The sequence below is a fragment of the Petaurus breviceps genome, unplaced genomic scaffold, assembly GCF_028583685.1.
Source record: "Petaurus breviceps papuanus isolate PSGF00001 unplaced genomic scaffold, PetGlider_PUasm1.0 350, whole genome shotgun sequence".
Lineage (NCBI taxonomy): Eukaryota > Metazoa > Chordata > Mammalia > Diprotodontia > Petauridae > Petaurus > Petaurus breviceps.
In genome coordinates, this window is record NW_027186199.1 from 870,849 (window position 1) to 892,973 (window position 22,125).

Below are 22,125 nucleotides of genomic sequence, written 5' to 3' on the forward strand. Positions count from 1 at the left end.
CCTCCACATATTATGTGGCTTCCACAAAACTCCCCCAAAATTTCCATTTAATTTCTTATGCTGACCTAGGATATACTGAAACCATCATGGAGCAAATCACAATGTGGAACGGGTAACTGTATTTTTTGGTTTGTCTCACTGCCTTTTCTAGGTCTTTTTTGAGGGTTTGTTTTCCTCATCCAACTCTAAATATTGATGTCCCCAAAGTTCTGTCCATACTCTTCTGTTTTCTCTACATCTTTCTTTCTTTGAAAACTTATATCTTCCCATGGCTTTATCATCTCTATGCAGATGGCTTTCAAATCTGTATCTCCAGCCCCAATCTCACTCCTGTGCTATAGCTTAGCATTTTGAATTGCCTGCTGGACATTGCTATCTAAATGTCCAACTGGCAGCTAAAAATCGACCTATCTAGAATCGAAGTCCCCATCTCAGAAAGTCTTCTCTTCCCTCAAGGCTCAGTTTGGAAATTACCTCTTCCATGAAGCCATTCCCAACCAAAAATGATTTCTGCATATCAAATATTTCTAGAACACTTATTCTGGATCTCTATTTTGTCCTTATTACATTCTATTCTGTATCTTACTTAACTATGTAAGTATTTGTATCATAGATACATGCTCCTTGAGGTCAAGAATAGTACTGTTTTTCTTCTTTGCCTCCCCAATACCATAACAAAGTAAATCTTTAATAGATGTTTGTTAAATTGAATTAGGGGCAGAGCTAATGTAACCTGGGTTAATAGCAGTAGGGGCCTTTTGGGTCCTGAAGTGCATGATTCTAATAGAAGACTGGTTGAGTTACTCATTTGCATCCATACAGAACTAATAAATTCCATATAGAGAGAGATATGAAGGAAGTCTTGGACCAAAGGAACAGGGTCCTGAATGCAATTAAGAAAAGAAACTGGTTCCCTGGGAAGGTGAAGTTCTCAGGAAGATCCATGACTTGGGGAGAATCTTATACAAACTGTGACAGAATCAGTGGAATGAAGCCCTATTCTGTACCACAAGAGAATGTCAGTCAAGTTTCACACAGTACAAATGTACAGGACAGGAGGAACATGCAGCAAAACATGAATCAGCAAGAAACAAAAGGAGTGGTTTCCATTGGGACTACTTTAAATAATATGGTCTAGTCAACAGCATGGAAATAGCAGTAGATTTTCCTGTGGACTAGACTTCAGTCCTAGGTCTGCTTCCTAGAAACATAAGGTATTTTAATAAAGGCTAGTTGAAAGGGTCCAGTGACTGAACAAGAACCAGTGCCAAATGACATTAACATATTAATCCCATATGTTAAATCATCAATGTCTATATATGATTGACTGGGATTTCACCAGGCTGTGGCTACTGGGCTTGTGAGCAAGGAATACTGATAGTACTTGGGATCCCAAACCTATTTCTTCTGCAGTCTTCCTAACCTCAGGAAACTCTCCTCTTGCAAGATGGTCTTTCTCCACCCTACCTTAATGTCAAGGAGGTGGGCTGAGGTTTGGGCTTCTTTTAGGGATCCATTCCCCCTCTCACTCCACTCCCCAACCCCTGCAAAACAGTATATACACTAGAAAGAGCAAAATGCACTAGAAATAGCAAAAACAGACCTTCTCCAGAGGCGTTCCATTATAGCAGTTCAGCTGTTTACACATCTCCAAACTCAGCTGGCAAATCCATGTGTTATCAGATACAATCATAAGGGTATCCCGGAGGAACTGCAAACACATAATAGACACCAATGCACACTGCTCGGGGAGCAGTAAAGCCAGAATATCTGTTCACTCTCAAAGACCATTCCCCACACTCAACCATGGCAGTTAATATCACAAGCTCTGTGCCATAGGGAATTGTCAAAGTCACAAGAGCTTTCTTGAGTATCTGCCTTCAGCTTCCCTGAAGTGTTAGAAAATGCTCAGTAGGATAGTACTAGCCAGCAATAAAACATTTATTAAGCACCAGACACTGTGCTAAATGTTGGGACACAAAAAGAGGCAAAAAACAGGCCCTGCCCTCAAGGACCCTGCAATCTAATTAAGTGGACAACATGCAAACAAATATATACAAAGAAAGCTATATACAGATAAATAGGAAATAACCAAGAGGAAAAGCACTAGAATTAAGAGTCTTCTTGTAGAAGGTGGGATTTTAGTTGAGACTTAAAGGAAGCTAGGGAAGTCAGTGGTGAGAGTGTTCCAGGCAAGGGGGACAGCCAGAGAAAATGCCCAGAACTCAGAGATGGAGTGTCTCATTCATGGAAAAGCGAGGAGGACAGTGTCATTTCTCCTAAACGCGGACTCAACCTGGGCCTCAGGAGTTGTAGAGCCCTGCATAAAAGGTGGACCCTTATATACTTATGAGGAGAGCCTCAAGAAAGTGAGTACCAGGATGAAATCATAACTTGCCTTCTCTGAATTCTTCACATCTCTAAAAGTAAAGCTTCTTTAGTGTCATAGCTAGCCTCAATATGACCTCTGCCACATAAAGAGGTTTGTTGTAATTTCAAGTTAGCAAGACAGAGAAGAAACAGGGGAAGGTAAGTGTTGTAAAGCCTGGTGCAGCCATATGGCCCTCTCCAAGCATCTCCTCATTTCTCACCTGGACAAACACTTTGGGACTTGTCCGATTTTTCCACTATTCCTCCACATACCTTTCCTGCTCCTCTCTCTCATCCTCCTTCAGCTTCCTTTTGTGCACTTCTGTTGCTGTTTTTCAGGAGTTTCAGTCACGTCTGGCTCTTTGCGACCCCATTTGGGGTTCTCTTGGCAAAGATACTGCAGTGGTTTGCTATTTTCTCCTCCAGCTCATTTTACAGATGAGGAAACTGAGGCAAAGAGGGTTAACTGATGTGCTAGTAAGTGTGTGAGGTCATATTTGAACTCAGGAAGATGAGTCTTCCTGACTCCAAGTCTGGCACTCTATCCCCTAGCTGGCTGCCCTGTGTGTACTATCTTCCCCCATTAGAATATAAGCTCCTTGAAGTGACTATCCTTTTGCATTTGCATCCCCGTGCTTAGCACAATGTCTTGTACGTCACAGATGCTTAATAAACATTAACTAAAGACCCAGATGTGGCCACTTGTCCAGTGTCACAGAGCAAGTTAGTGGTACAGATGGAAATCCAAGTTGCTTAGCTCCTTATACTGAAAGATCAGTCTGCTATATCATGCCATCCTCCCTCCAGGAGTGTCCCCTCAGGCTCTGTTCCAGCTCAGCTGAGATTGGGGTGGTAGTAGAATTTGTCCTCTGGTCTGTTTACCTCCCTTATAAGAGAGAATTTGGTAGACCTCATTTCCTTCTTTGAGGACACCAATTTACACTTCTTCCCAACAACTGGTCTTACTAATACCATTTAGCAGGGTTAGGGGGAAAGTAAAGGAACAGAGCACTCTATCCTATGGGGGACAGCAAATTCTTGCCTGGACCCATTAACTCTACCCCCTATGAAAAAGATGCCTAGGTGGCTGGCTCCCATAGCTAATCTCCATCATTGCCTGGTAGATTGTTTCCCTGATGAACAGTTTCTCTTGGTTGATGCCTGACACATTCAAATCCATACAATTCTTTAAAGTTTATAAAGCACTTTTTTCATGATAACTCTATCACATAAATAATTCAAGTATTATTAACTCCCATTCTAAGGATGTGGAACAGATTCAGATAAATTGAATGATTTGTCCACAGCCACATTCCTAGTTAACTAAGAGCTGGAGTCAGGATTCAAACTCTGGTCCCTTAACTCTCAAATATAATGTTCTTTCCACTATAACATACTGCTCTCCTTTCTCACAGTCTCCTCCCTCTCTTTTTCCATCAGAAAATAAAGCATCCTTTCCTATTTCCTACCATCAGCAGCTTTTCTTCCCACTCCTTCTGAGACAGGGTTTCTTCATTGTGTTCTGAAATAATAATTCAGTTAGACTGGCTGGAGGGACTGACCACAGCTATTCATAAACATAGACAGGCTCTCCCCTGACCCCAACCACCCAGCCCCAGTTCACCCACTATCCCCGAGGGAGATCAAAGGAAAACTATACAGCCAAATTTATCCCACTTGATTTAGGGTTTATTTTTAAACTGTCATTCCAAGGTGCCAGTTAAAGCACTGAGAGGCTACTAAAGGAAATACTCCTTATGGGAATCCAGCTAAACTCCATAAAAAATAGGCATTGCATTGAACAGGTATAGTTCTTTCCTTTCCCTCAGGTCCTTCCCTCTTTTCTTCCTCCCCACCCTCTATCTATGAAAGCTTTACCTTCCAGATAGTTTACTAAGGGAGGGATAGTTTTCTTCCAACGCTGACCCAATAGTGGATGGATATTAAGGTGCAAAACATTCAGAAGCCGTAGAGAAGCTGCTCCTCTGCCCTCCCCCAGGTAAGGGTGTGAAGATACAATCTGTGAAGAAAAGAAAGAAAATCAAAATCAGAAACTGTAGGCTCTGGGCAAGAACTTCATGTTGGATGCTCACAAATTCTCCTGGCTAAGATCCTAATCTCATGTCCAGGGCAAACAAAGCTTAGAAGAATATCAAGAGAAGCAATGAGGTACAGGGAAATTTTAATCCATAGTCCAACTTCCTTCAGAAGCAGATGAGGTCTGGTCAGTGAGTCCACTAAGTCTACCTCACTACCCCCTCCAAAAATAAGAAAACACCCAGTTCCTTTGGAAGCTTCAAGGTTAAGCCACAAACACTTACCAAGAGTCTTGTAGTTAAAGCAAAGGGAGATGGAAGGTTTACTGAAAAAGAGAAATAAACACAAAAACATTCACTTAACTAAACCTGAACTCCAACACCTTCTCCTTTCTTGCTTCCTGTACCCTTTCCTCAGTGCTTAGCAAAGACACTTGGCACATGATAAGGGCTTAAAAAAATGCTCATTCCCTTCCTTCCTTCCTACCCCACACCCTGAAAAAAACAAAAAACAAACCAGTCTTCTGCTTGTGACTAGATATGCCCAAAGTTTATAAGCAGCTTAATTCTATGGGCTGAGGTGGTACAAATGGTACAAACCATTTGAATCATACTGAATGAGGAATGAATTTTCCCCTTCCTCCTGCCTCTTCATAGCCAGATGCATGAGACTCTTGCAGAGTGGTGTCAGGGCATTAGTGAACTGGACAGGGATTAGGAACTCCAGAAGGTATGGCCAAAGAACCTGCATGGGGACAAAACACCCAGGTGACAAAGCATCCTTCCCAAACAAGCAGGCTTCTATGGACTTTTCCTATGATTTTGCCTTTGGCAATGCCATATGGCTTCACCCTGCATTTGACAGGTAAAGATCTACAGCTAAAGTCTTTATGGTCAATGGCAGATCTATACAACATATGACCCGTGGGCCACTTGTGACCAGCCAAAGTGGCCTGCAGGCCAGATGTTGTGCAGGCCTGTTTTATATTCTCTATTTTTCACAGGCTGCTGAAATCCTATGGCGGACTGAAGCAGTGCACAGGACTCTTATGGCCCACGATTTTGTGCAGGCCTGGTCAATGCCCAAGAAATAGGACTTCAAAAATAAGCACTATCAGTTACCTAGGACTCAGGAATTATTTCATTATAGAAAATTAAGCATTACTTTATAAAGCTAGAGGAAATTATAAAATTCATCTGGATGGGAAAAAAAGACCAAGGACCTCAAGAGAAAAAAGGAAAAAAATGGGGGGAAAAAGGGGACCTATTGGTACCAGATCTCAAGTTGTACTAAGAAGTAGTAATCATTAAAATGATTTGGTACTGGTTAAAAAAAAGAGGTCGACCAGTGAAACAGATTAGGTATACAACATCCAGAAGCAAACAACCCTAGCAGTTTACTGTTTGATAAATCCAAAGGTCCAATTACTAGGTTAAGGGTTCACTATTAGACTTTTAAAAGTCACTCAGAATCCTAGAAAGTAGTCTGGCAGAAGCTAAGTACAGATCAACATCTCATACTATATACCAAGATAAGCTTAAAAGGGTTATATGACTTAGACATAAAGAGATACATTATAAACAACTTTATGTTTATATCTCTCTCTATATATATATATCTTTATGTTTGTATCTCTAAGAGATACATTATAAACAACTTAGAGAACTAAAGAAGAATTATCTTTCAGACCTGTAAATAGGGGAAGAAATCACAACTAAACAAGAGAAGATCAACAAAAATAAGAGAGATAATTTTGATTTCACAAAATCAAAAAAACTTCTGCACATATAAAGTCAATGCCCTGAAATTAGAAGGGAACTGTAACTGGAAGAAACATCTTTGCAGCAAGTTTCTCTGATAAAGATTTAATTTCCAAGATACATAAAGATCTGATTCAAATTTATAAGAGCTATTACTCAATTGATAAATGGCCAAAGGATATAAATAGACAGTTTTCAGAGGAAGAAATCTAAACTATCAACTGGCATTTGAAAAACTGTATCCAATCACTAATAAGAGAAATGCAAATTAAAGCAACTCTGAAAACAGACACATTAATTCCCTGTTTGTTGGAGTTGTGAACTGGTACATCCATTCCAAAAGGTGATTCAGAACAATAACACAAAAGCTACTAAATAGTGCATTTCCTTTGACTCAGCTAAACCTTAGTCATAAGCCTATGTATACATCCCAAAGAAATCAAAGAAATAGGAAAAGGACTCATGTACAAAAAAAATAGCAGCTCTTTTTATGGTGGTGAAGAACTGGAAACACAGGGGGTGCTCATTAACTGGGGAATGGCTGAACAAATTATAACATATGATAATAACGGAATACTATTGTGTTGTAAGAAAAATCAAAAGGGATTGTGTCTCAGAGAAAATTGGGAAAACCTGCATGAAGGGATTCAGAGTAAAGTGAGCAGAACTAGGAGAACAAACAATTGATACAAAGATAATAACATTAGAGAGAAAAACAACTTTGGACCTACTTCCTTGAAAGAGAAGGACTGAAGGTACAGAATGAAACATATACTTTTAGATATGGCCAGTGTGGGAATTCATTAAAAGGGTTTTATTTTTCAGTGATATGAAAGCTAGGAAGAAAGAAAATCAATTAATTAAAAAAAATAAAATATACGATGCTGGTTGTGAAAAGCTGGCCTCTGTAACCATCCTGCGTAACTTTAATCTGACTGCTTTTTCATCCTCCTATTGTGATAAAATATTAACTTTTTTTAAACAGAAAGAGGAAAAGCTAATGATGGGCATGTTGAGCTTAAGATGCCTGCTGGATATCCATGAGGAGAGGTCTAGCAGGCAGCTGGAGATGTGAGCCTGGGGCTCAGAAGAGAAATGATAAATGAACATAGATACGGGAGTAACCCGCACAGAGATGTTGGCTGAGACCATGGCAGCGGAGGAGATCACAGAAAATAAAATGAAGTCCATCATCTGAGTCAAACCTACAGGTTATCCTATCTCAATGTGGAATAACAGAAAGAAAACTAGTTAAGACAGGATCTGAGAACAAATTTAGGCTTTCTGGGCTCTTGTACAAGATGACACGCATCTAATATGGGCTAATAAAAAATATACTCGTGGGGCGGCCAGGTGGCTCAGCGAGTAAGGGCACCAGCCCCAGTGTCGGGATGACCTGGGGATCGAATCCAGGCTCAGACACTTAGCACCCACCCAGAAACACGTGGCCGTGTAACCTTGAGCAAGTTACTTAACCCCAATTGCTTAAGGGCAACCAGGTGGCTCAGCGAGTAAGAGCACTGGCCCCAGTGTCAGGATGACCTGGGGATCAGATACTTAGCACCACATCCAGAAATAACTGGCCGTGTAACCTTGAGCAAGTTACTTAACCCCAATCGCTTAAGGAAAAAAAAAAATATATATATATATACATATACACATACTTGCCAGGGTATTAACAAATCAAACTAAAAGGGCTTTAAGTAAACAAACAAAAACAAAACAAAAGGAAGAAAACTGCCTAGGAATAAACACCAAGTTAAGTACCAAAGAGAGTGGCTAGAATGTAAGAAGATTCAAATGGTTGCATTGAGTCACAGTTCCATCAACAAGGAGGCAGTATACATGGCCTATCTTCTCCTAACCCCTTCACATTGACTACTGTCATATTCTGTCATCTTTTCCCATTTGCTGGGTCTGAGGTGAAGTCTTAAGAGTTCTTTTCATGTTTATTTTCTCACTATGATTTGGAGCATTCTTTTATATGGTTCTTGATAGTTTATAATTCTTCTTTTGAGAATTATTTGTTCACATCTTTTGACCACCTAAATAATAGGAAATGGCTTTTGGTCATTAATATACATACGTGTGTGTGTGTATGCTTTTATATATCTGCAATAACAACTCTTATCTGAGAAATTTTATACTGGCCCCAAGCTTCCCATAATAGCAAAAATTCATGTTTTTAACACAGACTTTTGCAGATATTGCTCTATGGTAGAAGACCTGGTGGTACATCACTGCCCCTGAAAAATCAAGGCCAAACATTACACAGAGGGCAGTGGAAAGGTACACAGTGGGGTATGGGCAGGCTGCAACATATAATCAACAAAGGCATAGAGACAACTACAAAAGATAAACTAGATGATTTTGATTACATGAAATTGAAAAACTTCTTAAGAACCTAATGAAACTCAAAATAATACATATTTAACAAGCCTATTACTCAGACCCAGACTGAGGTAAGGAACTTGAAGAGCTCACACTTGGGGTGGTGTGGGGGGCTAGGGGAGTGGGAATAGATTTTGCCCTGGATGAGACCACTTTTGGAGCACTGAAAGCTTGCAATGCCATAGCCTGAGCTGTCCCTGAGAATAAGAGCCTGGCCCTAATATAAGTCAGGAAGTAGGCTGGAAGAATGAACAAACAACACCTAGTAGGCTTGTGACCTTGGGCAAGTCACTTAACCCCAATTGCCCCTGCCCTCCCCCTCCAAAAAGAAAAAAAAGGAATGAGAAAACAAACACAAAGAATCCCACCATAATGAACTGTAAATGGTGACAGGGATGCTCAAAACACTAATCCAGAAGAACTTCTACATGCAGAGCCTCAAAGTAAAGCACAGCATAGGTACAAATTCAACTTCAAATCCTGGAAGAGATGCCACAAGAGTTTTAAAAAGTTTAAAATGTTTTTATAAATGAGAACACTAGAGGACTGGGGGGAAATGAGAGTATAGAAAAAAAAGAATTGGAAAGGGAATTAACAACTTGGCACAAGAGGGAAAACATCTTACTCAAGAAAAAAAAAATCCCTAAAAATTAGAATGGACTAAATGAAGCTATAACACTTGATACAACAAGAGATAGTAAAATAAAGTTAAAAGAATAAAAAATAAAAGAAAATGTAAGGTACATCATAGCCAAACAACTGATCTTAAAAACAAATCAAGGAGAGATAACTGAAGAATCACTGGACTACCTGCAAGCCATGACCACACAGACAAAAAGAGTCTAGCCATTATATTTCAAGATACTGTAAAAGAAAATTATCCATACCTCTTGGTGGAAATAGAATGAATCCACTGGTCGCCTCCTAAAAGAAACCTTAAAATAAAGACTCCAAAATTCAGAGCTTTCAGGTCAGAGAAAAAATATTGCAAATAGCCTGAAAGAATTCAAGTACTGGGGAGTCACAGATTCACACACAATTTAGCTGCCACCAATATAAAGGAAAACAGAATTCAGAATATGATATTCTAAAAGGCAAAGGACAGGGGGCGGCTAGGTGGCACAGTGAATAGAGCACTGGCCCTGGAGTTAGGAGGACCTGAGCTCAAATCCAGCCTCAGACACTTAACAAACACACACACACACACACACAAACTAGCCATGTTACCTTGTGTACATTACTTAACCCCAATTGCCCTAGCTTACCCCCTCCAAAAAAAAAAAAAAGGTAAAGGATACAGGCTTACAGTCAAGAATAACTTAATCAGTAAAACTGAATACAATCAAGCAAGGTGGGAAAATGGACCTTTGATGAAATAGAGAACTTCCAAGCATTCTTGACAGAAAGTCGAACTACACAGAAACTGTGAAGTGTGAACACAGGAGTTAAGAAACAAATAAAAGGGCAAACATGAATGCCTTTGGGACAACTTTCCTTAGTTGAGTATCTTGACAGGTTTTCTTTTTCCTAATGTAAATAGTATTTTATTTTTTTCCAATTACATGTAAAGACAATTGTTATAAGATTCTGAATTCCAAAATTTTCTCCCCCCCCAAGACAGCAATCTGATATAGATTATACATGTGCAATCATGTAAAACATATTTCCATATTAGTCATGATGTGAAAGAAGAAACAGAACAAAGGGAAAAAAACACACAAAAAACAAAGAAAGTGAAAATAGTATGCTTTGATCTATACTCAGACACCATCAGTTTTTCTCTGGATGTGGATAGCATTTTCCATCATAAGTACTTTGGAATTGTCTTGGATCACTGTATTGCTGAGAAGAGCCAAGTCCATCATAGTTGATCACCACATAATATTGCTGTTAACTATGTACAATGTTCTCCTGGTTTTGCTTACTTTACTCAGCATCAGTTCATGCAAGTCTTTCCAGGTTTTTCTGAAACCTTAGCCAGGCTTTCTCTAAAATGTATTTTAGCCTCCACTGCTTCTCTCTTTTTTATGCAACGATATTGTTTATAATCATCCATCATATTTCTTTGTAAGATTTTACAGACAAGTTCATCCTCTAAGCCAGCATCACCTTTGGCAGACAACTATCTGTATTTGGCAAACATTTGCCAACTAAGGTACTTTCTAAGTTCTTTGGCCTCCTTGTTGTACTATTTAATACACATTTATTCAATTTCTCAATGAAATAATTTTAATTGGTGTCAGTGTCATTTGTGCCCTCAATTTCCTATTTTTTATTCTCAATAGTTTGTTTAAATAATTCAGAGATAAATGTTAACTGACTGCTATATCCTTCTCCCATTATTATTCTTTTTATTATAAATTATGATCTTAGCTCTGATTAATCAATGGTTTGTACTAGTTGGCTGAAACATCCAACAAATCCCTTTAATGAAAGGATTTATTCTGTGAAGTTTGGATTTAGTCAAAGGGCCACACCTGAGGACCTAGAGAGCCACATGTGGCCTTGAGGCAGTGGGTTCCCCATCTCTGATACAGAGGCTTCTGTATAACCCACAAATCTGTGATCTCTTTCATTTGTTTCTCCTGGACCATACTTTCTCATATATTTCTCCCTTTCTTTACCTTTTCCTACATGTGTAATGAAACTGTTAAGCATCAGAACATGTTTTAATTTGATCTGGAAATTCTTATCAAGTTTCTCCTATAATTCCTCTAGCCCTTCATTCTCAGGAAATGTCTGTGTGTAAGCTGTAAATATTTTTATGATGATCTTTTTTTTGCAAATATTTATAATTAATATGATGACCAAATATCTTATGAAATTATATTTCTTATAGTTTGGGTATAAAATAAAGCCTACTGCCAACAGTTCTTTTTCTTTGTCTTTCCAAAAAGCACCTGTAAGTGCATCATTCCATTTATCTGTTCTTTTCTTCTTTCTTCTGGTTTCGTCTAATATGATTCAGCTCCTCTAGTAATGTATCTATTAGTCACCAGACAAGAATCTCACATTTATAGCATGAACAGTTAAATTAACGATTGTTGATGGTCTAAAAACTATGTGATTCTTAGCACCCTCTGTCCTTACCACTGAAGTAAAAAGGATGGAAAACTTGAGAGAAAGTCACCCTCCATCCTAATTTGTTATAGAAGAGGAGAGGAAATCTGCAAATATCCAAACATAGTCTCTAGATCTAGGGAGAAGAAATTTCAAAGAATCTAACAATTAAATTCTGGAGTCACAAAGGAAAATAAAGAAGATAATGGAGAAATTGACTAAAGAGATCGATGTGGATATAAAAAGAATCAACCAACAAACTTGGATTTAAAAAAAAAAACACCTTAGAGAAGATGAAGGCAAGAGTAACATAACTAAACATGAGTAGGACAGAGTCTAATAAGAATAGTGTCAGTAGTACTAAAAGCTCCCAATAAGCTGAGGCTGGTGAGGTATGCCAAAGACAAGTGAAGGTTTTTGGTGGGTTTTTTTGTTTTTGGAGGGAAAATGGGGTTAAGTGACTTGCCCAAGGTCACACGGCTAGTTTTTGTGTTAAGTGTCTGAGGACGGTTTTGAACTCAGGTCCTCCTGACTCCAGGGCTGGTACTCTATTCACTGCAAAAATCTATTCACTGCCCATAGTATTTTTTTTAAGCTACAGTAGGAAAAGGAAAGGGAGGGATGGTACAATGATAGCAGAGACACTCAAATCTTACGTTGCCACACCCAGAGAAATTACATTTTCTAACACTGAAAGAACTGGTGTATGTGATTACTCACCTAACAAAAACCTCTGGAGATCAATGGTGCATGGAAGAGATGCTAAAGGGCAATAGTTGTTTTTGCTTTCAAAAGGGAGGAGTAGAGAATGTAAACTACAGGCCAATAAGCCTGACTTTAATTTCTAGCCAAATTAAAAAATGCATTATTAAAGGAATTGTTAATGAACATCTAGAAGAGAAGAAAGTGATGACAATGAACCAGTATGGCTTCATAAAGGTCATGCCTATATCATATACCACAGTAAACTCGAAATGTATATGTGACCTTAATATTTAAGGTCATACATAAAAAAGTTAGAAGAGAACAAGATCAGGAACCTTTCACCACTCTAAGGAACGAATTCTTAATGAAACAAGTTATAAAGGCAATCATAAAGGATAAAATAAGTAATTTCAATTGTGTAAAACTGTAAGGTTTTTGTGTAAACAAAATTACATCAACTAGGAGATGGGAAGCAACTGATTGGGAAAAATCTCTGTACCAAATATCTCTGATTAGGAATTGAACAATTCAAGACATATAGGTAAGTAAAAGAAACATGTAAGAATGACAAAGGTCTCACATTTATAGTACCAAGAGTCAAATTAGAGATTTTGATAGTCTAAAGGCACCCTCTATCCTAACCACTGAAGTAAAAGGGATGGAAATTCTAAGCAGAAATAACCACTCCATTTTGTAATTTGTTATAAAAGAGGAGAGGTAATCTGTAGATAATCAACTATAGACCTTAGATCTCGAGAAAGCCATTTCTCCAATAAAAATGGTCAAAGGATATTGACAAATAGATCTCAAAAGAAGAATTGTAAACTATTAACAACTGTATGAAAAAATATATTCCAAGTCACCAATAAGAGAATGCAAATAAAAATAATTTTGCAGTTTCATATTACTTCTAGTGCCCCAGATGACAAAAGATGGGAACAGTAAATGCTGGAGGAATTATGTGAGATAGGCACACTAATATATTGTGTTTTTTTGTTTTTTTAAAGCAATCGGGGTTAAGTAACTTGCTCAAGGTTACACGGCCAGTTATTTCTGAGTGTGGTGCTGAGTATCTGAGCCCGGATTTGATCCAGGTCATCCCGACACTGGAGCCGGTGCTCTTACTCGCTGTGCTACCTGGCCGCCCCTACACTAATATATTGTTAACAGAATTGTAAATTGGTCCAACTATTCAGTAAAGCAATTTCAAATTACACTAAGAAAATTACTAAAATATCCATAACCTTTGACCCAGAGATTCTGCTGCTATACAACATTCATATACCCCAAAGAGATTAAGGTAAAAATAAAGCTCCCAAATTTTACTCCCCATTTTTATGTAAAGAAACAAAATAGATGTCCAAAAATTGAAAAATGGCTAAGCAAGTTCTGATATGTAACATATATAATGGAATATCACTGTAGGGAAGAAATGATGAATATGATGAATACAGAGAAGAATGGGAAGACTTACATGAAATAAAGTTAAATAACCAGAACTAGGAAAATAACATACACAAGGACTACAACAATGTAAATGGCAACAACAACAAAACAATTTCAAGTGAATGTTGTAAAATTATACTAGCCAAGCTCAGCCCCAAAGAAAAGATGTAAGAATGTACCTCCCCCCCTTTTTTATAGAGGTTGGAGACTATGGGTGTAGAACCCTACATATAATATTGGACTTGATGTCTTAGTTTTGCTAAACTAGTTGTCTTTCCCTTTTTTTATTCTTCATTTTAAGGGATGACTCTCTGGGAGAGTGAGGGAAAAAGATTATATTAGGAAATGTAGCTGATATTAAAAGCAAAAGATACCAGAGGAAAGCAAGAAAGGTCTCCAGCATGTTGAAATGAGCTGCTGGGGAGAAATTAAGAGGGATCCCAGATAAGACTCACAGCACAAGATGAGCAGGCCTGGATAGGCTGCAATCACAGAACCACAAGAGATAGTTAATTCAAACTCCTCATTTTACAAATGAGAAAACTGAACCCAGGAAGATTAGGGAACTTTTCAGAGGTCACAAAGTGAAATGTCAGAGGTTGAATCTGAACCCAGGTCACTGATGAAGTCATTGGACCATATATCTAAAGCTGGAAAGAACCTCAGGAATCATCTGAATTCCCCACATTTTATAGCTGAAAAAACTTAGGTTCAGAAGGTTATGTGATTTGTCCAAGATCTCACAGGTAGCAAAGCAGCAAACCAGGATTTGACTCAAGTTCATAACCAAGTTTGGCCCACTCTTGTTCACACCTTGATCATTTCTTGCCTCAACTGCTGTAATAACACGCTCAGTGGCCTTCTTAGCTCCAACCTACTCTGTCCAATCCATCTATCCTTCTGAATTTACAAAGAACATTCCTAATCAACAAGTAAGGTATGTCAGTGACTTTTTCTTGCCAATGTGCTAGACATCCGCTCTTTAAATGTGGCAGTGGCATAGTCTCCATTTATAGAAACAAAGGGACCTGGGACACTTACATCATTCATCCTGTCCACAGTGGTGCTAATAAGGTACAGTGTATTGATGCTGATGGTCCGCACACTGTCACTAGCCAAGAAGTCTTCAGTTTCTGGAAAGTGCTTCTTAGGCTATTTCAAGAAAGGAAGAAAATATAAGAAAACAGGAGTATGATTGCCCAGCACTATCTTATTCTTTCCCCACACTGCAGACCAATATGAGGTCCATATTTTCCATTTCTGTTAATGGCACTACCATCCTCCCAGTTACCTGGGTTCAACACCTAGAATTATCTTTGATTCTTTCTTCTCCCCTTTATAACCATCAGTTGCCAACAAGTACTATTGATTTTACTTTCATAATAAGAGACCTGAGTAATTACTGCAGTTCATTTGAATGATAAAGCTCCAACAGCATTGCTCCTGTATGACACCCCATATTCACATAGGTGACCATGTTACCCCCACTCAATAAACTCCAGGTGCTCCCTATTGCCTACAGAATCAAATACAAAGTTTTCTCTCATTCAAAGTCCTTCATAACCTTTCCAGTCTTCTTATACCTTCCTCCTCACCATGTACTCTTTGATCCAGTGACACTGGTCCCCTTGTTGTTCTACAAACTTGACACTCCACCATTTCTCAGCTCCGGGCATTCTCTGTCTCCCAGACTGGAATGCTTTCCCTCTTCAGTTCTGCCTTCTGGCTTTCCTGGCTTCCTTTAAGTCTCACCTAAAATCTCTTCTTTTACAGGAAGCTGTTTCTAATTCCTCTAAATTTTAGTGCCTTCCTCTTTTAGTTACTTCCTATATATCCTTTATATAGCTTGCTTTGTATATATTTGTTTGTTCACTGTTTCTCCTTTTAGATTGTAAGCTACTTGCAGGCAGGGACTGTCATTTACCTCTCTTTTGTGTCCCCAAACTCAGCACAGAGTCTGGCACACAGTAAGCACTTAATAGATGTTAACTGATTAACTAAAATGCCTGCTTGCAAACCCTTTGTCAGTGCCAGTGGAACCTGGGTAGAACACACTACACATGCTGGCTACTAACTTAGTCACTAGTAATAAATTCTTCTTCCTCATGTTTGCTGGAGAGGGTCTCTCACAGGTATTTCCTCCTTTCTGAGTGACCATGCAGCACATTTCTGATCTGGAGCTATTGGAATTCCATTTCCATACCTAAAGGCCCACAAAGATGAAGCAATTTGTGTAAAGTAAAAACAGCTTATCAAAAATTACTCTAAAATCTGACTTCTAGTTCTGGACTCAAAAAATATCACCGCCAGGCTCAACTGCAAGAATGTGCTATTTTGTATGCAAAATAATAAATTCACAAATGTTCCAATGTATATTTAAACCACATTCTGATCTATTAACAGGAATCAAAAAGCAGATTAAACTGGTATGAGCAGAAGGAAGGGGGAACATGGAGAGAAGAATTATCTCTGGATTTTAAGAGAGATTCTTCCAGAGTGACAAATATCTGCTGATCTTGTTATTTAACAACTTTGAATATGTGCATATGTGTGTATTAGTGTCATATTTATGTTTTATACACACACACACACACACACACACATATATATATATATATATTTACATGTCTCCCTCATTAGAATGTAAGCTCTGCAAGCAGGGATTCTTTCACTCTTTGTACTTGTATTTCCATTACCTAGCATACATTAAGTGCTTAATAAATACCTGTTGACTGATGAATGGTGAGGGATTAGCTAATGGGTACCTTTGAAAATTCAATGGCAAAAATGAACCTTTCCTCAAGAAATCTGAAAGTTTCTCCATGCCAGGGAATATTGACCAGAAGGGTAAGTCTACAGGCATTATCAAAATCCCCTTTGACAAGTAGGCAATGAGCCAGAACAGAGAAATATAAGGCCAGAGTTGTGGATAATCCTTCACACAGTCCTTGGGTGAAACAATCTAAGATTAGAGCTTAATAACAGTTAAGATGAGCAATACAAGGGGACTTAAACAATAGCTTGGAGTATGATTTTTTATTTTAATCTGCTACATTGAGTAGCACTTTGTTTTTACATGGAGATTAGTGTTTATTGCTATATTATTTAATAAAAATGTTTTGTTTTTCAAAAGAATTTGCAAAGTGGAGTATGAATATTTTGTTCCTTTTTTTTTCATGTATCCCCCTCCCCCCATCCCCCCCCGCCCCACCAAACCAGTAGACTAACACTACTGTTAACATGAGCTAATACTCCTCATAGTGGAAGACTACAGCCTTGAAGAACTTAGTCTTACATACCACCATTTGTTACCTTCACTCCTACACATGTGCTGTTGAATGAAAATGGATAAAATCACTCAATTATTCTGACTGGGCCCACTACAAATTTATGTTACACAACCTCAACTGGGCCCTAACTGCTCCTAGGCAATCCTACTATACTTTCCTTATCAATTCACTTTCCCATTCTCCACAGCAGTGCTTCCAAACCTTTTTATCCCTCCCTAAATCTGCTATGAGTCTCTCCCCACCCATTCTCAGATGAGAAAAGGCCATTCACCATGAGTTTCCTCTTCTCCCTTCTTGCTCATTTCCTATTACTCAGATGCCTTCTGCCACCTTCTCCTTCAGCGCTGTTTCATAAGATAAGGTGGGGGCTCTACCAAGGCTAGCCCCTCAACTTGCTCCAAGTGATCCCATTCTCTCCCTTCTCTTCCAACAGAATATCCCCTCTGCCATCCCCACTCTTTCTCTTATTTTCTGTTTCCCTACTTACTGGCTGCTCCCCTACTGCCTACAAACATGCCCACCTCTCTTTTACCCTGAAAAAAAACCTTCTTGATCCTTCCATCCCTGCTAACTATTGTCCTGTATCTCTTCTGCCCTTTGTAGCTTAACTTGAAAAGGCCATCTACAATAAGTGGCTCTTACTTTCTCTCCTCACTCTCTTCTTAACCTTTAATCTGGCTTCTGACCTCTTCATTTCAATGAAACTGCTCTCTCCAAAGTTACTAATGATCTCTTAATTGTCAAATCCTATGGCCTTTTCTCAGTCCTCCTTCTCCCTGAGCTCTCTGTAGCCTTTGATTCTCTCCTTCTTGATACTCTCTTCTCTCTAGGTTTCCAGAATATCCCTCTCTCCTGGTTCTCCTCCTACCCACCTGAGTGCTCCTTTTGTGTCTTCTTTACTGGATTCCCTTCCAGATCATGCCTTCTAACTGTAGATGTCTCTCAGGATTCTGTCCTGGGCCCTCTTCTCTTGTCTCTCTATACACTTCACTTGATTTCATCAGCTCCCATGGATTTAATTAACATCTCTATGCTGATGATTCATAAATCCTTTCCTGCCTGAATCTCTCTGCTGACCTCCAATCTCACTTCTCCAACTGCCTTTCAGACATCTTGAACTAGATGTCCAACGGGCATCTAAAATTCAAAATATCCAAAACAGAATTCATTATTTTTCCCCTTTAAACCCTCTCCACCTTCAACCTACCCTATTACTGTAGAAGGTAATACTATCCTCCAAGTCCTTCAGGCTCACAACCTAGGAGCCATACTGGACTCCTCACTATCTCTCACCTGCCCCTTCCACCCCAAATATCCAATCTGTTTCCAAGGCCCACTGATTTTGCCTTTGCAGTATCTCTCAAATATGTTCCCTTTCCTTCTCTGACACTGCCATCATTGTAGTGCAGACTCTCATCACCTTGTACCCTGATCACTGCAATAGCCTGCTGATGAATCTGCCTGCCTCAAGTCTCTCTGCACTCCAATCCATTTACCATTCAGACACTAAAATGACTTTTCTAAGACACAAATCTGATCATATCACCTCTCTACTCAATAAACTCCAGTGGTTCTATATTGCCTTCAGGAACAAATAAAAATGCTTTGTTTGGCATTCAAAGTCTTGCATAACCTAGTAAATCTCCTACCTTTAGTTTTCTTACACCTTACTCCCCCAACATGTACTCTTTGATTCAGTGACATTGGCCTTCTGGTTGTTCCAAGAACAAGACATGCCATCTCTTAGCTCTGGGCATTCTCAATGATTACTTGTAAGGGTTATGGGATTTAAAGATCTTCCATGCCCCATTGGACTTGCTGATGTAGCAGGAAGGCGTGGGGCAAGGGAAACCAAAAGCCAAGCTAGAGGTCAGCAGCAGCGGCGCCTTGAACTCTTGTTTTTGAGCCAGCCAGAATTTCTGCTAAGGACTCCTGCTTAAGGACTGCCAGGGACGGGAACTTCGGGGGGTCGGAGCTGCTGGGAGTATGCTTTGTGGATGCTGAGCAGTTGCCGTGAGTGGGGAGAGGAGGACTTTTGCCTGAGGTAACCTGTTCTGTTTTGAAGGCTTGAGAATGTGGGTGTTTACTACATTAACTACGTGTGCCAACTTTGTAACTACTGTGATGGCTTTGACTTTCTGGTTTTGGGACTCAGTTTTCTGGTATTTGAATAAATGTTCTAGCTTTTTTCCCCATGTAGAGAGCCTGGTATATTTTGTGATTAATAACCATATCAGCATATAGGCATTGTGAATACTGCATTGTTGATACATTACTCCTCACATTTAGAATGCTCTCTCTCCTCCTCTCTGACTATTGACCTTCCTAGCTTCCTTAAAGTCGCACCTAAAATCCCACCTCCTAAAAGAAGCTTTCCTCAACCCCAATTAATTCCAGTGTCTTCCCTGTGTTAGTTATTTCCCATTTATTCTGTGTATAGCTTGCTTTGTATGTATTTGTCAGAACATTATCTCCCCCATTAGGTTGTGAGGATGGGGGCTATCTTTTGTCTCCATTTGTATCCCCAGCAGTTAGCACAGTGCCTAGCACATAATAAATGCTGAATGACTGATTGATACATCCTAAAATAATTCAGAGACAAAGTTATTAATAATATGAACTATGGTCAGAATACAATGTGGTAGGATGTAAATAGTTAGAGGTTAAAATTCATTGGGACTTTTTTTCTTTATTAACGTAATTATGCTAAAAACAAAACAAAAACCAACTCAAACCATGATCTTTGACCTTTTCACAAGCCTGCTCCCTATTTGCTTGTGCCTAAGGCTAATTATGCCCAAGTAAAATTATAGTCAAGTGTTTTGTGCCAGATTAGTTTCTTGGTTATTCCAGGTGGAAGACCCTTGTTTACAACCCAGAGGAGGTTAAGTTCCCCCTTACCACTGGTTCTGGTGGCAGAGCACACTGTCGAAGGATATACTCTATCATCATCTCACCCCCAGGCTGCTCCAGATAACCATGGTGGGCCATTGCACTGATTACCTGCACCACAGCCCTTTTCACCTATTCAGGAGAAAACAGAGATAAAAAATCAAGCCAGCAATCCCCAGGCACCTCCACAATCAAACTGGATATCTCTTTTTTAAAGACCAAGCAAAGAAGACAAATGACTCCAAACAAACAGCCATAGGAACTGCTGACTGAGCCACAACTCCAAGTTCTGTCTTGCCTGAAGATAAAGAACACCAAAACCAATGGGACACACTGCAGGAGAGCCATCTATCACTAAGTTGTAGTGAGAGAAGCCAAGTGTCATTAAGGGAAGGTCTCACTGTCCATACCAACTCACTCATCACATGACTGTACTTTGTCATTTTTCTGATCAAGATTAGGTTCAAAAAGGAGTGAATCCAGACTAGTCAGTGCTAAGTTATTTCCCAGTGGAGCATCGATGGCAGTATTTATCCAAGCCTATACATGTCTGATTCAATGTGCAGAAAACCCACTCCACTAACCTTGTTGTTAGTATCCAGCAGAGGAAACTTCATGGACGACAGAATAAATGGCTTCTTAATCTCCATCTGAGCCGCTGAAAGAGATCAAAAGGTGTGGCTCAGCCTCTTCTGGTCCTAGCCTTCCAATTTTAATCCTTTCCTCCCCCACCCACCTGAATCCTCTCTAAAACAGGCTGAAAACAGGAGAGGTCTGAATAATCCCTTGAACCCTGTCCTACCAAGTCTTTTCTAATGTGACTCTGGCCTTCATTCATCCATCTTTCTATTTTTAGTCCTAAGGTTTTGATTAGAGCAGATAAAGGGATAGTGAAGACTCATTCTCTGTCTTGTACATGTGATAAAAGATTTTTATTTACTGCTTTTATCATCCCAAGGAGGTCACAAGGACACATTCAAGGCAAGGCACATGCTGAGTATAAGGAGCATAAACAGGAACAGGGACAAACTTTGTGCCACATGAATTTTCCTAGAGAGGTCCCCCCCAGAGTTTCTCATTCTGAAGAGTTGCCCAATTGTTAGGGAGCTGAGATAAGCAAGGGAACAAATTAGCAGCATACAGAATGGAGAGCTATTTATCATATACTACTTAACAGAAAGGAAACTACTCTTTTCACACTGTCTAGATACTGTTCTGTCCAATCCATTAATTCAGACATAGTTTTGTATTTCATTTAGAGAGGTATTTGGGAGGCTCCTTTTCCAAAAAAATAGGACCCTATGAACCTTCTACTACAGGAGACTTGGAAAACGGAAATGTGATGGAGAATCATAGAACCAGAGCTGGAAAAGACCCCAGATCTCAACTACTCTAACTTCCAAATTAAGTAGTCCCTCAGGGTGAAACCAAGCCCTGGAGGAAGAGAAGTTGACTAGGCCAAGATCATATGGTAAATTAATTGTAGAGCCAGGATTAGAATCCAGGCCTTCCGATTCTCAGTCCAGGGCTTTGCCCCAAACCCTGCCATTATACCCTGTACTGTCAGTTCCAGAGGGATAGAAATGGCACACATTATTGGAACCTACAGATAATTCAAATTTTAGCCAACAGACAATATCTTCCACCATCAAAGTAGTTACCTGATATTAAGAAGGCAAGCAGACTTACTGGAATATACTTTCCAGGGTGCTAGGGAACAGTGAAATGGGCCAAAGTCTGGGAGCTAGAAGAAGTAATATGAAAGGGAAAGAAGGTCCCTGGATACTCCCATAGACTACTTCCCCTCCTCAACTCCTAAAACCACTGAACAACTTGATCAATATACATAGGAAGTTACTTACAGGCTGAGTTGATGACTTGCCTCATGATGTGAAGGGTCCCTACTCGAATTCTCTCATTGCTGTTTTCTAGCTTAGGAAGCAAGAAGGCCAAAAGGCGGTCAGGAAAGGAGCAGGCTGCAGGACAAGACAATGAATGTGGTTATTTTGTCAGTTCAAGGGTCCATCAAAGGACAGAGTCTAGATTCAAGAGGCATTTCAAGACCATCTTCTGCAGTTAAGAACCAGAGTCCCCTGGAGAGCTCAGGCTGCACATTCCAGGGACAGGAAAGTGATCTAGTACCATTTGCTCTACTGAAGAAGCTTAACAAGCAG

General features: G+C 39.4%; 1 protein-coding gene across 9 annotated transcripts in view; it reads right to left on the minus strand.

The window, feature by feature from the left end:
• MROH1 (maestro heat like repeat family member 1) overlaps window positions 1–22,125 on the minus strand; it is a 183,653-nt gene that overhangs the window by 86,893 nt on the left and 74,635 nt on the right. For all 9 annotated transcript variants that reach the window (XM_069097030.1, XM_069097031.1, XM_069097028.1 and 6 more), the window contains 9 exons: window positions 21,814–21,927; window positions 20,536–20,609; window positions 19,961–20,083; window positions 14,811–14,921; window positions 5,007–5,151; window positions 4,692–4,732; window positions 4,249–4,390; window positions 3,840–3,892; window positions 1,604–1,711 (listed from right to left, as the gene is read on the minus strand). In XM_069097030.1, coding sequence (XP_068953131.1) covers window positions 1,604–1,711; window positions 3,840–3,892; window positions 4,249–4,390; window positions 4,692–4,732; window positions 5,007–5,151; window positions 14,811–14,921; window positions 19,961–20,083; window positions 20,536–20,609; window positions 21,814–21,927 — 911 coding nt within the window. The remainder of the gene's footprint in view (window positions 1–1,603; window positions 1,712–3,839; window positions 3,893–4,248; window positions 4,391–4,691; window positions 4,733–5,006; window positions 5,152–14,810; window positions 14,922–19,960; window positions 20,084–20,535; window positions 20,610–21,813; window positions 21,928–22,125) is intronic.